Source organism: Crassostrea angulata, chromosome 8 (genome assembly GCF_025612915.1).
Source record: "Crassostrea angulata isolate pt1a10 chromosome 8, ASM2561291v2, whole genome shotgun sequence".
In the NCBI taxonomy this organism is placed as follows: Eukaryota; Metazoa; Mollusca; class Bivalvia; order Ostreida; family Ostreidae; genus Magallana; species Magallana angulata.
This window is the reverse complement of record NC_069118.1, coordinates 44,772,125-44,787,619: the sequence shown is the minus strand read 5'-3', so window position 1 is coordinate 44,787,619 and position 15,495 is coordinate 44,772,125. Positions and strand designations below refer to the sequence as shown.

Here is a 15,495-nt window from a genome sequence, read left to right as displayed (position 1 = left end):
AAATTAAACATCCAGATTACACCCTTTAACGCAACCCCCCCCCCCCCCCCCCCCACACACACACACATTCAGTATGTGCATAGGTAAAGTACCCAGGCCACGTGCTGTGAAGTTTGATTAATCCTGCATTGTCTGGCCAGCGCTGTCGATTTCAAAGTAAGTTGGGAAGTCAGTGTGTGTTTTTGCAAGTTGATAAAAGAATTTCGCGTAAAAAAAAGTGTGAACACATTTGACAGAATGTACATATTTTCTTTTAAAAGTGAAGCACGGGGTATTATAAGATCTACCGCGGTATATTTTTTTTAAATTTAGCTTTAAAGAGATACATGTATTACAGCGAATTCTCTTCATTTTGGATATTTCCGTTTTTAAACATAGTTAGATAAAAGAATAGGAGTTTGCATATACTGACAGATTGAATCTTTTTACAGCAAAAAAAGCTCGCAATTGCGTGTTAAATATTTTTCCGAAATCTAAATTTATATCTCTCAATTTTTGTTTTCACCACAAGTAAAATCTGTATAAATTCGTAATATTTTAATCCCATGCAGAAAGTCACGATGAAATGTTTACAGTTGATTCGCTAAGCTGTTGATCAAAAGGCTGAGCTAGCAATATTTACTTTTTGGACCGCCTGAAATGATTAAATCAACGGTAATTTTGAGCAAAATGAGCTGTAGCGTCTCTTATATATAAATATTTCATCCGCTTAGAAATATATTTGATCACTCTCTACAATCGAATCGTACATTCTGCAAAAGAAAAAGAACAACTATGCGAGATTGAGATCATGCATGTATTACCTACATGTAACACTAGGAGTTTTTAAGCATGAACGATTTTTTTCATATGAAAAAAGTTCACTGTTCAACAGTTTTTATTGATTATATATCATAAATTTTAGTATATATTGTGAATCATTAGGTATAGTACTAACTAACAAAATATTTTTTTGTTTGTACATGTAATTTGTTTTTGCATATTCCATAAAAGAGCCTGAATATGTTAGCAAAGTAGTTTCTGTCCTTTAGTATTTAGTATTGCAAACTCTTAATTGATACTTTAAACCTTCTATACCTTAAAATTTGAAGAAGAAAAAACCATTACTATTTTTGGTAGTTGATTTTTATCAACTCTCCTATACAGTTACTCTGGCAAACCGGAAGTGAAACTATGTTTGGGCCTAACCACAGATCATCGACGCTGACTGACAAGACCTTGTTCTCGAAAGTAATCGATAAATTCAATGTAATGCATTCTGAAGCATTGAATATTATTATAGTTAAACATTGCTCGGATCCATATAATTTTCCAGAAATATTTACATTACTGATACATAGTTTGATGGAAATAATTATATCTTAAAATATTAGGCAACATGATTCATATGATGTTTTCCTATAATTCTTGAAATTTTTGGAAAAGCCCAAAAATTCATATTATGATAATATGCGTTATTCAATTACGGATAAGAAACTACTCGGCATGCGAAATTACATATCGTTGATTTTAAGATAAATATCAATCGATGAAATCAACTCCCGTCGGTACTTCAATATTTGGAATTAAATTAATAGTAGATTAATCTCCTCCGCAATGATGCCTCCGTCTCTCAGTACTCTAAGTACTTTGATTAAACCTGGAGTTACAAACCTGCAGCGCTCTCTCTCTCTCTCTCTCTCTCTCTCTAAATATTTGACTTAGATTAAGTTAGACTATTGCTTGTAATAGATTACGTTATATATCAGAATTGTGGTACAGAAAAACTTACTTTGAAATAAGATATTATCACATGTAATGTTGTATCTGGGGTTTTTTCCCTGTCAATCAGAGCATGTAAATTTATAAGCTTGATTATAGAGAAAAATGAGAAAAAATGATCATTAGTAATTAGTGCCTTTTAGGATAATGGGTTTAATTTTTTTTTTCGAAATCAATGCTTATAAATATCATTCAGAAAACCTTCTCATCACCTACGAACTTCAATCATTTTTACTAGATTCAGTATAGTGTTGTTTATAAATATGTCTTTTGGATAGCTATTGACAAGATTCAAGCTAGCAGTTTCTAATAACTTTTAAAACAAATATTGTTAATATATGTATATTTAATAGTCAACTCTTCAGTAATGAAATTAATCTAATAAGAAATGTTACAAACAAACATACAGAGGGTCGACATAAATGATGTAAATACACTGTAGATACCGGTACTTGTACACTATCACAGTGTTTTTGTTACATTATCTCACAACATACACATTACACACAGTACATAATTATTGTATGGAGATATAATGATCACTGTAGATACTTGTACACTTTCACTGTGTTGGTGTTATTTTGTCCCACCGAGAGATTGTTCTCATTATCCACACACACACTAATGGGACACTCAACCCCTTGTTGATCTGTAAGTAGGAGAGACAATAACTGACCATCCTGATCCAGAAGATGAACTGTGTTACTAAAAATAGATATAGCGGTATCACACACCAGGATGTGACCGAGTACATCAGTACATATTCCATAGGGATACAACACTGACCCCTGACCTGTGTAGGAGAACCTGTGTTGTCCTGATTTATCAACCACCACTACAGCATGTTTGTTATAGTCTGATACACAGACATCACCATTGATGTTTTCTGTGATGTAGTGTGGTGTACCATATAGTGTCTGTCCTTTGTTGTCTCTCTGTATGTTCTGTATTTCTGTCCCTGTCTTGTTGTACCTGGTGACTTTAGCCTCTTCATCTGTCTGCATCTCCACCAGTAGGTCCCCGTTGTTATGGGAGGAGTGTATACTGAGTGGTTCCCAGTCTCCTGTTTTTATGAATTCAGTGATTGTATTATCCAGTGTTATCCTATTGACGACTTTGTTTTCTCTGTCTGTATAGATCAGACCCCCGTCCTGTGTGACTGTGTGGAAGCCTTCATCTTGACCACTGGTTTGTATCTTCTGTAGCTGATTCCCCTGTAGATCTGTTTGGACAAGGTTACCTCTCCAATCACTGACCCAGAGTCTGCCTGATTTACCCAGTGATATATGATATACTTCATTAACACCTGGTACTGTGTACTCCCTGACCTTAGTGACAGAGGAAGACAGAGACAGTGTTTGTTTCACGTCAGATTTCTCTCTGTCTTGTTTCCTCTGTTTCCCTGTAGGTTTCAACTGTGTAAAGGCAGTCTCCATGGACTTTATTTCCCTGTTCTCTGGTTTAGTGTTGGGGAAAGTTATTCTACCCAGTAGTTTTGCGACATCGTCTTTGCTATATTGACCAGCAGTAAATATGGGTGGGACTGGTTTGGATGTCTCTGGTATGGGTCTAATGACCAAGTTTTCTGATTTGAGGGCAAATGTTAATTGTTCTGTGTTTGAGGGAGATAGGTAACCATAAAACGTCTGGATTAAATCATTGAGATAGTTGATGTAATCATCTATTTTTTGATTTTGACCGTTTAATGTTTCTAATAATGACTGTTCTATTTTGTTGACTTGTTCTATTTTATCTGATGTAATTGTTTCTACCAGCTTTTTCACAGACTCGGCTTCAGTCTTCATGGATGTTCTTACACCCTCCATGATCTTCTTTATTTCTGTGACATCTCTAGCAATTTTCTTTTTCAGATCTTGAGAAGTAGGCTCAAAATAGCTTCGAATTTTGGTAATTTCTATGTGACAGTGTGAACATTTTTCAGCAAAGACATTTTCTAGGTCAGTAAACGCATGGCCGCGATGTTCTTTTGTACCCGTGCATTTAGAACAAATGGGAATTTGGCAATCCTCACAGAGAAGTTCTATGTTTCTTGTGGGATGGATTTTGCATTTCTCCAGAGGAAGCTGTCGTTTGCGTTGTTTATAATGGACCACTTCATGGTTCTTGGTTTTCTTATTCTTCTGATGTTCATCTCTGCATTGTTCACACATTGGTTGGTGACAGACATTGCAGTAAAATTGGCAGTTCTTCTCACAGTCTTCAGTGCCACACACCAAATAATGCTGGGCGTCAGGTGGTATTTGGGATTCAGATAATGCCATCTGAAATGAGAAAAGTACTTAAAAGTTTGAGGGAGCTTTTACATTTCTTTATTTTGTTACTAAATATTATTAAGGAGTCAATCATATTTCTACATAACCACGCCAACCCCACCCCCCCCCCCCCACACACACACATACCACACGCACATATAAAAATACATACATTAAACAAAATCTTGGTGGTGTCTTAGGAATACCTCTGGTAATTCAACAATTGTGAAATATAAAATTAATTCATATTAATTTCAATTTTTTAAGGGGGAAGAGGGTCCAGACCACTCCCTTCCCCAAGATCCGCACATACAAGTAATATAATACCCTCTCTTAATAAAGCAATTATGGACTTGTAAGTAAAATCAAACAGCGTGAGTCTCATCTATTTGTGACCCAGGTTTGTTTAAAGTGTGCATTTACGGTAAACAAAAACGTTGGTGAATGTATGAGCCAATGGTAGAGAATGCATGTCTATCAAACAATGGCCCCTACTTTCGGTTCAGTACAATTATAAACAATGATTCATTGTTGATCGAATTAATAATCTTACCATCATGCGATATACAGCTGTAGAATACAATTTTTATAACTCACTGTGTGTATCAATGTGACGTTTTGTAAGTTACACCTGTCCAGCCATTACCGCGTGAATGACGCCCTATAGATTAGAATGAGAGAATACGAGACTTGTGTAATTTACTTCCTGGTCATGTACGTACACGTAGATACAAGGTTTACGTCTCCTGACCTCCTACCTTGATAAAACAATCAGAGTGTGTATTTGAATTTTTAATGTAGGGTACTATGATATCAGAACTCTGTAATGACATGATTAAATTAAAGTAAACTGGTGTATAGATCATATAGGTGTCGGAACCGAAAGGGCCAGCCCCCCCCCCCCCCCCGGCCCCATTTTCTCTCGCAACAAAGATAATATTGCTTAAATTTACAACAACAAAAAATAGAGGTATCAGAAATCCGTCGCCCCCCCCCCCCCCCCCCCCCCCCCACACACACAATTGTGGTAGAATGTAAGGAATTAAAATGAAAATAAGGAAATATTAAGACTGATATTGCAGTTATTAGAAAAGAAATTCATAGGTAGGATTTTTTTTTGAGTAATAGGTATACTACTAGTACTACCCCCCCCCCCCCCCCCCGATTAGAAATAATAATTTCATTTGGAATTAGGCTTCTTTTTTGTTTGCTTGTCATTAAAAGTGGAATTAAAATGGTGTGCACTCTTTCTGCGGGCATGTGATAAATGGAAGTGAACGTAAGGAAATCATTCATAAAATTGATAAAAAAGATAACTGACCCCCTCCCCCCCCCCCCCCCCGCAATTGATAAGGATTTTTCAAAATTTTGAGAGTTTGAGAATGTTCTTCCTTTTTTTTTTTGGCTTGTCTTGATTGTTTGAATGAGGCCGATGACCCTCGCCCCACTTTCATAAACGATAGTACGTACGTTTCTGTCTGTCTCCCACTATACGTGTAGATCCGTGGATGTTGGGCGTATACAAGTTAGTCACCATAGTATATAATGTATTGACCAGTATGTTGTAAACTTTAATAAATCATATACATGTACATGTCAACTGTATATACATTCTCTACACGTACATGCATAGACAATAAGTGTAAATAACATAACTCATGAACTCATTGAAAAGTTTACATCTACATGTAGAATGTAATTGAGTGTAAAATAATTTTTAAACAGCTGACACGTATATTAGATACGGATGTCATGGGCGGATCCATAAATTTTTCCGGACTGGGGTAAATTTGTTTGCCAGGGTGAGGGGATCTTAGACATATATTCTGTAATTTTAATGTGTGATTTAAAAATATTTGAATTGTCTTGATTAGGGGGATATGTCCTCCCCGATCCCCTACTATTCTAAATGCGCCCATGCATGGATGCTTCTTGTAAATATATGTTGAGAAGGTATTTAAAATATTAGCCTGGTTCTCATGTCCTTCAGACAGTGCAAGAATGTAAAATAATATGTATTCTTTATTCATTAAGATCCATGTATGAATAACATGCATTTCTCACATTTGTTCATTTGTCTTTTTATAATGATAATGCCGTTTTCATACATCAACTAAAATATTTAATGTCACCCATCCTAGGGGTTCCACTTTCCCTCTAGGGAGGCTAGATGGTCAATAAACTTCACCTTAAGATCTGCATGAAATTTTTAGATATGATATGTTTAGCTATAAGCTATTATTTAGTTTAAAAAACAAAATCATACATCTTACCTTTAAAATTGGGTATTTTTCTACATCTTTATATAGAGCTCTTTTTCTAAAGGAGATAAATACAGTCTATAAATATGATCACGACCATCGAACCCTCTTAACCTCGTTAATGTTATAGACCAAATATTGAAGTGAGGGACGTAAACTGAAGACAGTCAATTCATCTTTTGATCTTCAACCATAGCATTTTACTCATATAGATGTCGGAACGGAGAGATGGGGGGGGGGGGGGGTGTCTGGGGGCAAAACAACTCACAATGCCCGTACTGCTACCCCCCCCCCCCCCCCCCAACGGATTAGAATTTTAATGAACGGCTGGCGAATATGGTTTTATGCTATGCGTTTTATTTGGTTATCTATTTATCTATTTTTTTTGGTTTTCATGATTTCGGATAAGTCTAGCACCCCCCCCCCCTTTTCAATTTGCTTCCGACGCCGCAATGTACGGATCAAACATATAGTGTATATCGGTATTGGTATTGTACACGAGGTTTAAACCGAAGCACAGCCACTGAATATTATTGTTAAAAATTTGTCGAGAATTCTTTTATTATGATAGGTATATCACAAAATGTACATTTTCCAATTTATTTGTGTTTTTTCCTGACATTTTTACAACGCACTTTGTTGCGATGATATCGTCTACATAAACGCACTTTGAAAAAAAATTGCTTATGGTTTAGTCAAAATAATTGATACTTTTAGGGTTATGCCAGAACGTGTATATATATATATATATATATATATATATATATATATATATATATATATATATATATATATATATATATATATATATATACACATGTATATATATACGAGAGTCAATCAAAAAATACAAAGACTTTTGTCATAGCTATGTTACTTAACTTCATATCATTACTAAATTTGGAAGAAATAATTTAGCAATAGTTTCAAACAATTTGCAAGAAAGTTAATAAATTCCTTTATTTCTAAGAATTATTTAGAATCAAATCCTGCAAAAATGAGGTCACTGCGCACGGTCAACATTTGTGTTATGTCAATAATAAACCATATAATGTTGAAAGTAATACCTCTATATATAAATTGGGCTTAAAACCAAATAATATTGAAACCTCACATTAAGTATAGTAATGGAATTCCATGTTCCAAATAATGACGGGATATATTGTTTTGTCGAACAGATATTTGTAACTAAAGTCAGGTAGTCCTCTTTAGAATTGACTAAAACCATCGACGTCGCCGGACGTCACGGCGCAACGACAAGTACCAACAAAATGGATTTAACCCAGGAAAAAGCCGATACAAGTTGTGAAAATGCTCAATGGTGCAAAAAATAATCAACAATTATTTGCAAATTTGTGTTTAACTGTAATACATTTTGTGGGGGTGGTGGTAATTGTATTTTGAATATAAAACAGTCCGAGAGAGAGTAGAATAACTGTAAATATTTGGTCAAAAAATAAGTAACGTCAACCGACTTTCAGGGTTATCCTTACTGTAAACTAATAGATACACGGTTAGAAAATGAAAACTTCGAGAAACTAACTTATGATTCTCGAACAAATGTGTGAAAATAAGATGTTAAGTGGTTCAGTGCCATTTTAAATTGTAAGGAGAAAGGCACAAGAGACTAAGCATGATATAAAGATGGGGTATATCTATAAACTGTGTGTGTTTAATCTTGACGTCATGTTTTGAACGTTACCGTGCGCCGTGGTGACAAAACATGTTGTTTTTAAAAAGGGGTAACAAAAATAGCGCTTCATCAAATGGACTTAAACTTTGCATATCAATGACATAAGTGTTGATGCACAGATTAATCTGTAAAGTATGACTTTCTTGAAAAAAATATGATAGACAGCCACATTGTCTTCGTATTTTTTGATTGACCCTCGTATATATATATATATATATATATATATATATATATATATATATTGATAATGGAGACCAATGTATAACATATTCAACTGACTTATTGCATGCGTTTGTAAAGAAACATGATGTGAAAAAAGGATACGTTAGTTATTGTTATTAAAAAAATGATCTTTTTAAAAAATCAGTGCGAGAAAAAAACACACCTCAATTCTTATTTTAAAGTTTATACTAATTAAATGTTTGTTAATGTAATTTTTTATATTGACGTGTTTTAATTTATTAGAATTCTATGAAAAGAGCAGGCACGTAGCATCGGGGGGGGGGGGGGGGGGGGGGGGGGGTGGGTCCAGGAAGCTGTGTTGCGCGGCAAAGATTTTTTCTTAAATTTAAAAACAAAAAATTGAATTAACATTGAATTGCCCCCCCCCCCCCACTTTTCTGTGACCATGTAAAAATTTAATTGAAAATAAGGAAATAAACAATGAAATTGAAGTGAAAAGTATACCTGGCTCCCCACCTCCCGCCCCTCCCCCCCCCCCCCCTCACCCACGGATTAGGATTTTCAGGATTTTGGAAAGTAACCTATTCATTTTTTTTTTTTGCTTGTCAAGATTTTTTGGATGAGTCTGCCCCCCCCCCCCCCCCACTTTCAGAAATGAAATGTACTGTTTAATTTATAGAGTTCATAGGGAGTTACATGTATATAAGATACATTCTTAAATCGCATAAACATTTAACTTAATGACCTAAGGTTTATAAACTTGAATGAAATATTTTTCAAATTAACAATTTTTTGTTAAAGTTAATGTACATGTACATGCCAACATGTGTGTGAAACGTGAATTATGATCGGGTTCGGAATTTTATTTATTTCTTTTCCATCTGCTTTGTGGCGCCAAAACATCATCTTTTGATTGAATTATAAGACGTGATCGACTCACTGTCATTATTACTGGGCGTTTTGATATGAAATATGTCTCCAAGTAAAATAGGACTGCTGGCTGCTTTGTTTGATTTGATTTTCAAGTCGGATCCATTGCCATTGTTTGGTTTGTATTGATTCTCTGCCATAGTGAGAACTTACGTACCTGTCTGTCTTCTGAGTCGCTTTTACACTCAGCTAGTAAATAGGGGCCTATTGATTCTTTGAATAAGTTTTATTCTTTATATATCTAAAATATGGAATGACTAACATTGTTTTTTCATTTAAAAATTTGATATTTTATTATCTATGTGATATAAGAGTGTATACATTTTTTTCAGTCTCTCTCTCTCTCTCTCTCTCTCTCTAGCTGCTTAATTGTTTGTAGTAAGCTTGTTGATTTAAAAAATGAACTGATGAATATATGTAATGTATTTTTACAGATTGTCCATCGGAATGGATTGAGCATAATTCAAAGTGCTACAAATTTGTATTTCATCCACATGAAACATATACTAAAGCTCAAGTTTTTTGTAAGGTAAATGTGCTTGAATGTACAATGATAAATTTATCATGCACAGCTGATGAAAAACTTTACTTACAATGATATGATTATGGTGTATTTACCCTGTTTTGTATTCAATGCTAGCGCTATACACATGTAAGATGAGCTTTTTAAATTTCCAGACAAAATATGTGTACAGTAAAACACGGTTATAGCGAACACGCTTATAATGAATTGACCCTTACAGCGAAGTGAATTTCATTCACCAAGTCTCTATTTCATGTTGTAAACTTGATGGATATAATGAATTACGCTTATAACGAAGTTAAATTGGCTGTCCCTGGGACTTCGTTATAAGCGTGTTTTACTGTATATTCAAGCTTTCATGCTATAATTTAAATTCAAGATAGAGATTACATGTAAGTAATATTGAACAAATACTAAAATTATCCCTAATTTTATTAAAACAGGTACAAACAGGAAATAAAATTTTCCAGTACATATATAATTATGATATTGTATATAATTATAAGTTGGAAGTTTGAGTTTTTGAACTATATATAACATGAAGTTCTTTTCAAGGAGAATGGAGGAGAAGTTCTTGGAGTAGAAAGTCAGACAGAACACTCATTTGTTAGAAACTGGTTGCTCAATTTTGACATAGAAAGGCAAGTGGCTAGCTACGGGGACCAGCCATTACTATACTAATTATGTTCTTGTGTTTGTGTGTGAATTCATGGGGCATTTAGACATCAACATTGTAGTAGATTAGTTTCCAACAATCTAATAAATTTTAAACATTTTGTATATTTACATGCTAGACTTATTGTCATAAGCTTAAAAAGTTTTATTAAGGGAATAACAAAGATGAAAGACTTAAAAAATCCCTTTACCCTGACTTTCCTCTAGCTTGCATTTATTTTTAAAACAAGTATCAAACTTTTAGAATTGTACAGTTGAATGTTGAGAAATTGAAATTGTTGATCTAATTATTGTTGGAATTGCAGGAACAATTGGTATACAAGTGGAGTTGTTTCCCTTGAACAAGACAATTTCCTCACCCTAGACAACCTAAGCAAACCATTAAATGGAGTTATATGGTGGTCTAAATTCTCTAAACTGAACAACTCTGGATTTCATGTCATCTACCAGTACAACGGTATGCTTATTCGTGATTACTGTACATTTTGATTTAGGATAGTTGTGTGAATGTGTTTCCTTAAAGTGGAGAGAGAGAGAGAGAGAGAGAGAGAGAGAGAGAGAGAGAGAGAGAGAGAGAGAGAGCTTGGAGAGGAGAGAGAGAGGGTTGAGAGAGAGTAAGTTATTGAGAGAGAGAGTTCTTCTTGCAAAAAGGCTTAATGCAGTATGATATTCTATGCTTTGAATAAATACGCAAGAATTAACATGTACATAATTATATACCCTGCCTCCAACGGATTTACAATCATATATTTTTTTTAATGTCTATTAAAAGCTATACCGTAAATTCCTAATTAAATGTGAGGAATTTATATCCGCGTAAAATTGCGAGGAGCATCCTTGCGGATTTTTAATTCTTGCCATTATTTTCTGAGAGTTGTGAACTATAAGTAATATGAATAAATGTCCTGTGTTCGCTATTTATATTCTCACGATTTGATACAAAACAGCGGGATCGCGAAAAAAAATACTCGCATATTAAAAGGAATTTACAGTATACATACAATATTAAAGGGAACAATGCTGCAGTTTTTTTTTTATTTTGTATCATTTCAGGTCTAACACAGGTCAGAATATATAATTGTATCAAATTCATGAAACAGTTTTATTGCATGTTATTCTTACTTTGTTTTGTTCACATGTAAATCAAGTTTGTTTTGTTTCTAATATTAGAGGGACAATACAGTTTTACAAAAGGAGTTGGCAGTAAGAAATATAGCTACATCTGTGAAACAGCCAAAAGTGAAGCCTTTAGAATCATACAAGATTACAGGGACTTTAGTAAGATCAATTTTAATTTGAATTATCTTCTAATAGTCTCTTTTATAAGGTCTATCATTTGTCATATGGCTTCCTCATGAGCATTCTGGACTATTTTACCGTATGTGACTCAGATATGAATGATTATTAAAAACAAAAATTATGTCATAGAAAATATTGATATTCACTCAACTGAATATTTTGTCGTAGCGTATGGGACGAATTATCCTGACGAGGAATCAGCACCCAGGGGCCCCAAGTTTTACCTGTACCCTACTGACACAGAAATCCTTGGATCCACCTCTGAGGTTTATCTGGAGTGTGCAGCCACTGGGCTCACTCAGCCCACATACCAGTGGACTGTAACCAGGGAGGATGGGCAGACCCGGCCCATAGTGGGCCCTCGATACATAGTGACCAACGGCAGAGTCAGCATCAACAATCCTCAAGTGGCGTTAGACGGGGGAAGTTATCAGTGCAGTGCTAAGAATGAATTTGGAGTTGTCCTGACTCCACCTGTCGTGTTATCTTTTGCAGGTATTTATTGATTAGTCCTCTCTCTCTCTCTCTCTCTCTCTCTCTCTCTCTCTCTCTCTCTCTCTCTCTCTCATCCATCCATTCAATCAGTAAGAAATAAATGCTCTAGTTTAAAATAGATGTGCTTTCACTGCCTGACTGTAGATTTAGGAGAATTTTCCAATGTTGATACGGCCCCCATTCGTCCGTTGGAATACCAGGGTACAGTGATCCAGTGTCCAAAGATTTCCTCAACATCCAGTCTGTGTAAGTAGGGATTAATCAAGTATAGAGTGCAATACTAACTAAAGGTAAAATAGTCAATCTCACTTACTTAATTAAAAACATCTAAATTTTTATTAATTTTTTTTTAAAGGGGGGGGGGGGGGAGCTTCTACAAAATATTGTTCAGTGCACCAAGAAAACATCTACATTATTGTACATAGGGTAACAACTACGCACATTAGCTCTATTTTTATGATCAGGATAAACATTACAACATCTCATAACAAGCTATATTGAATGACTGAACTAAAAAAATAGATTATAACTAGACTCTTGTTGCTATAGCAACAAAAAGGTCTTCCGTTCCTCATGTATTAACCTGCACAAAAAATCCAGTTATCTTGTAAACAGAAAATGGATATAATATGTACATTTTGTCTTTCCTCAAAGTTTGGATGTTCAAGTTTTCGTTAGTTATAATATCTCGTTGAAAAAAGGTTTTTATCTAGGGACCGGAAACGAACAAACGGAAGTGATTTAAAAAACGGAAAGTAGATATGTTAGTTCATTTACCTACGTACGTTACTGTTCATCACATTGAGTAAAATGTTTTTAAAAAAGTTAAAAGTTTTAAAAAAAGTTCTATTGCTTTTGAACATTTCAAGTATTAACCGGAAGTGACGTAGGACCCAATGAAACCCGTTAAACACATGTTCAATCAATGTCCATTATCTATATAAGTCTTGATTTATCAGTTTCTTGTGGGTACTTTGTTTTTAAAAAAAGAAGGCTACCTGAGATATTTGAGATGTCTCACCGGAAGTAGATCTTTTTTTTTACTATGTGTAGATGAGTTTTTGTATTTTTATAGCTAAAATTTTACTTCAATGCTAAATAACCAAAATATTTTTAAAATATCAAAATTGGGTGTACTTCCTGTGACGACCGGAAGTTACGCCGGATAAAACAAAATAGTGTTAACACATGTACATACATAGGTCTATCATCCCACAAAGTTTGGTTGTTCAAGTCGTTACTGTTTTTGAGATCTCGTCGAAATCAGGTTTTTGGTCTCTGGACAGGAAACGGGCAAACGGAAGTGTTCAATGTAAATTGTATTCAATATTTCTTGTATACTTGCCTTTTGCACATTATTTTTCATTTATCTAACTAAAATATATCAGAAAAAAAAGTTAAACTGATAAACAGCTCGATTTTTTTAACTCTTCCGGTATGGACCGGAGGTGATGGAAGACAAAATGAAACCGGTTAAACACATCTTCAATCAAATATCTATCATCCATGAAAGTTTCGTGTCTTGATCGCTTATAGTTTCTGAGATCTCGCGGGTACAAAATGTGTTTTAAAAAAGCTACCTGAGATAATTGAGATATCTCACCGGAAGTAGAAATTTTTTGTTGATATTACATCGCAGAGATTTCCTATGTATAGATTTATTCTTAAATATTTATTCTATTGACAAAAATTTGATGCGTAAAAAAAATTATTTTTTAAAAGCTTCCGGTGATGACCGGAAGTTATGACGAACAAAACAAAAGTGTTTAAACACATCTACAGCTATAGGTCTATCATCCCACAAAGTTTGAATGTTTAAGTCAGTACCGTTTTTTAGATCTCGAGGTGACAAGCTTTTTGTCGCGGGACAAGAAACGGACGACCGGAAGTGAATTTAGAACATTTTTAATCAAAATCCTCTAGATCTTTTTATTTTCTGTCATTCCTGAAAATTTTATAAAAATCCATCAAGACATCTTTGAGAAATTCACGAGAGAAAAAGGGGAAAAAAATAATAATAATAAGAAAGAAAGAAAAAACCTAACAATCACTATAAGGTCTTCCGTTGGAAACGGAAGACCTTAATTATCCAAAACAGCGCTATTGATAGGTTGTACGGGAAACAGTTTCAGAAACTGTTATCTGGGCTGGGTTTTTTTTTGACAGGTTCTAAATACAAATGCTGCTAAGTGAACCAATTGTTGAAGATTTTTCAACTTGAAATAAGGTTGTTGGAATTGAGAAAATTTTTACTTTCATTATCCTGTAACAATTGCTCAGATAAACTTTTGATTGCATAATTTATCCATGATATTATATAATTTGTAAGAGTTTGATATGCACCATTTTGTATTGGCAGCCATCAGCTATAACTGGATCAAGGACCAAACCACGCCCATTAACTCCCGACTGACACCGTATCTCTTTATTTCTGGAGACGGCCAGCTTTATTTCTCGGAGGTGACGCGAGGCGATAATGGCATGTACTTCTGCATGGCGACACTGACGTATCCGACAGACCGTGACAACTACGCAGGATCGTTTCAGTCTCCCAGTCGAATCAGTACAGGAATACCCTTACAAGTGCAGGGAGCTCGTAAGTTGAACAGGCACAAAGCCTTAAGCAAAATACCATTACAAGTGCATGCAGCTTGTAGCTTGCATGATCGTAAGGCCCAAATGAAAAAAAAATTAGTTTCTCAAGCCAAAAATTTAAAAGAAATAAATTTAGAATGAAGATAATTTAATTTTAATGCAGGGTATACAAAGGGGGACAACTCTATTTTCAAATTTAAGATAAAGAATTTGAGATATTCTCCCTATTAATATGGCAATAAAATTAACCAGTGGGGTAGCTTTTGACCTGACGCCATGAAGCCAGAGAAACAATACATTTTACAATAACGTAGCATTATTCACGTAAATGAAAAAAATTGACAGCTTATTTAATATCATTGGTACCTTATTTCCACACAGCATCAGGAATATTGAATGTTCAGATTCCTGACAGTTTCATTCAAGTGTTTCCACGGCAACCAGTGGTGGGCGTTGATGTCAGATTGGAATGTTTTGCTTATGGAAGGTTAGTTCATGTAACTATAAAACTGGATTCTTAGAAAAACAGTCAATGATATCCAATTTTAATGTTCTGTTGTTAAAGGTCTGTTAAAAACTCCTGTCATTTCACTCCATTGACTGGATTCTTACAAAATGATATACAAATTTAATGTTCTGTTGTTTAAAGTTCTGTTTTTTTAAAAACTTCTGTGTTTCGAGAAAATTTTTTGTCATTTCACTACATTGAGAGAATAAAGTGCACTTTACAAATGTTGATTTCACCTTTCCCATTATTATTCAAAAAAGCCATATTTGTTCAATTTAGATTAGGTTTTCTTTTCAATC

The 15,495-nt window shown here is 34.5% G+C and overlaps 2 protein-coding genes across 3 annotated transcripts in view; one reads left to right on the top strand and one right to left on the bottom strand.

The window, feature by feature from the left end:
• Positions 1 to 2,025: 2,025 nt before the first annotated feature.
• LOC128158009 (tripartite motif-containing protein 2-like) lies at positions 2,026 to 4,722 on the bottom strand. 2 transcript variants are annotated; one of them, XM_052820677.1, is made up of 2 exons: positions 4,588 to 4,705; positions 2,026 to 4,043 (listed from the first exon to the last, which is right to left on the bottom strand). In XM_052820677.1, exons 1-2 carry the CDS (start codon positions 4,591 to 4,593, stop codon positions 2,301 to 2,303), a joined length of 1,749 nt encoding a protein of 582 aa, XP_052676637.1. In that variant the 5' UTR covers positions 4,594 to 4,705; the 3' UTR covers positions 2,026 to 2,300. The 2 variants fall into 2 exon arrangements, with proteins under 2 accessions (XP_052676637.1, XP_052676638.1); XM_052820678.1 differs by having other exon boundaries at positions 2,027 to 4,043; positions 4,632 to 4,722.
• Positions 4,723 to 9,072: 4,350 nt separating this feature from the next.
• Positions 9,073 to 15,495, top strand: part of LOC128158012 (contactin-like) — a 38,978-nt gene continuing 32,555 nt past the window's right edge. The window contains exons 1-9 of the mRNA XM_052820680.1: positions 9,073 to 9,219; positions 9,536 to 9,630; positions 10,180 to 10,265; positions 10,605 to 10,756; positions 11,470 to 11,577; positions 11,767 to 12,093; positions 12,238 to 12,339; positions 14,453 to 14,689; positions 15,070 to 15,175. Of these exons, the coding sequence (XP_052676640.1) occupies positions 9,144 to 9,219; positions 9,536 to 9,630; positions 10,180 to 10,265; positions 10,605 to 10,756; positions 11,470 to 11,577; positions 11,767 to 12,093; positions 12,238 to 12,339; positions 14,453 to 14,689; positions 15,070 to 15,175 (1,289 nt within the window). The 5' untranslated portion in view covers positions 9,073 to 9,143. The remainder of the gene's footprint in view (positions 9,220 to 9,535; positions 9,631 to 10,179; positions 10,266 to 10,604; positions 10,757 to 11,469; positions 11,578 to 11,766; positions 12,094 to 12,237; positions 12,340 to 14,452; positions 14,690 to 15,069; positions 15,176 to 15,495) is intronic.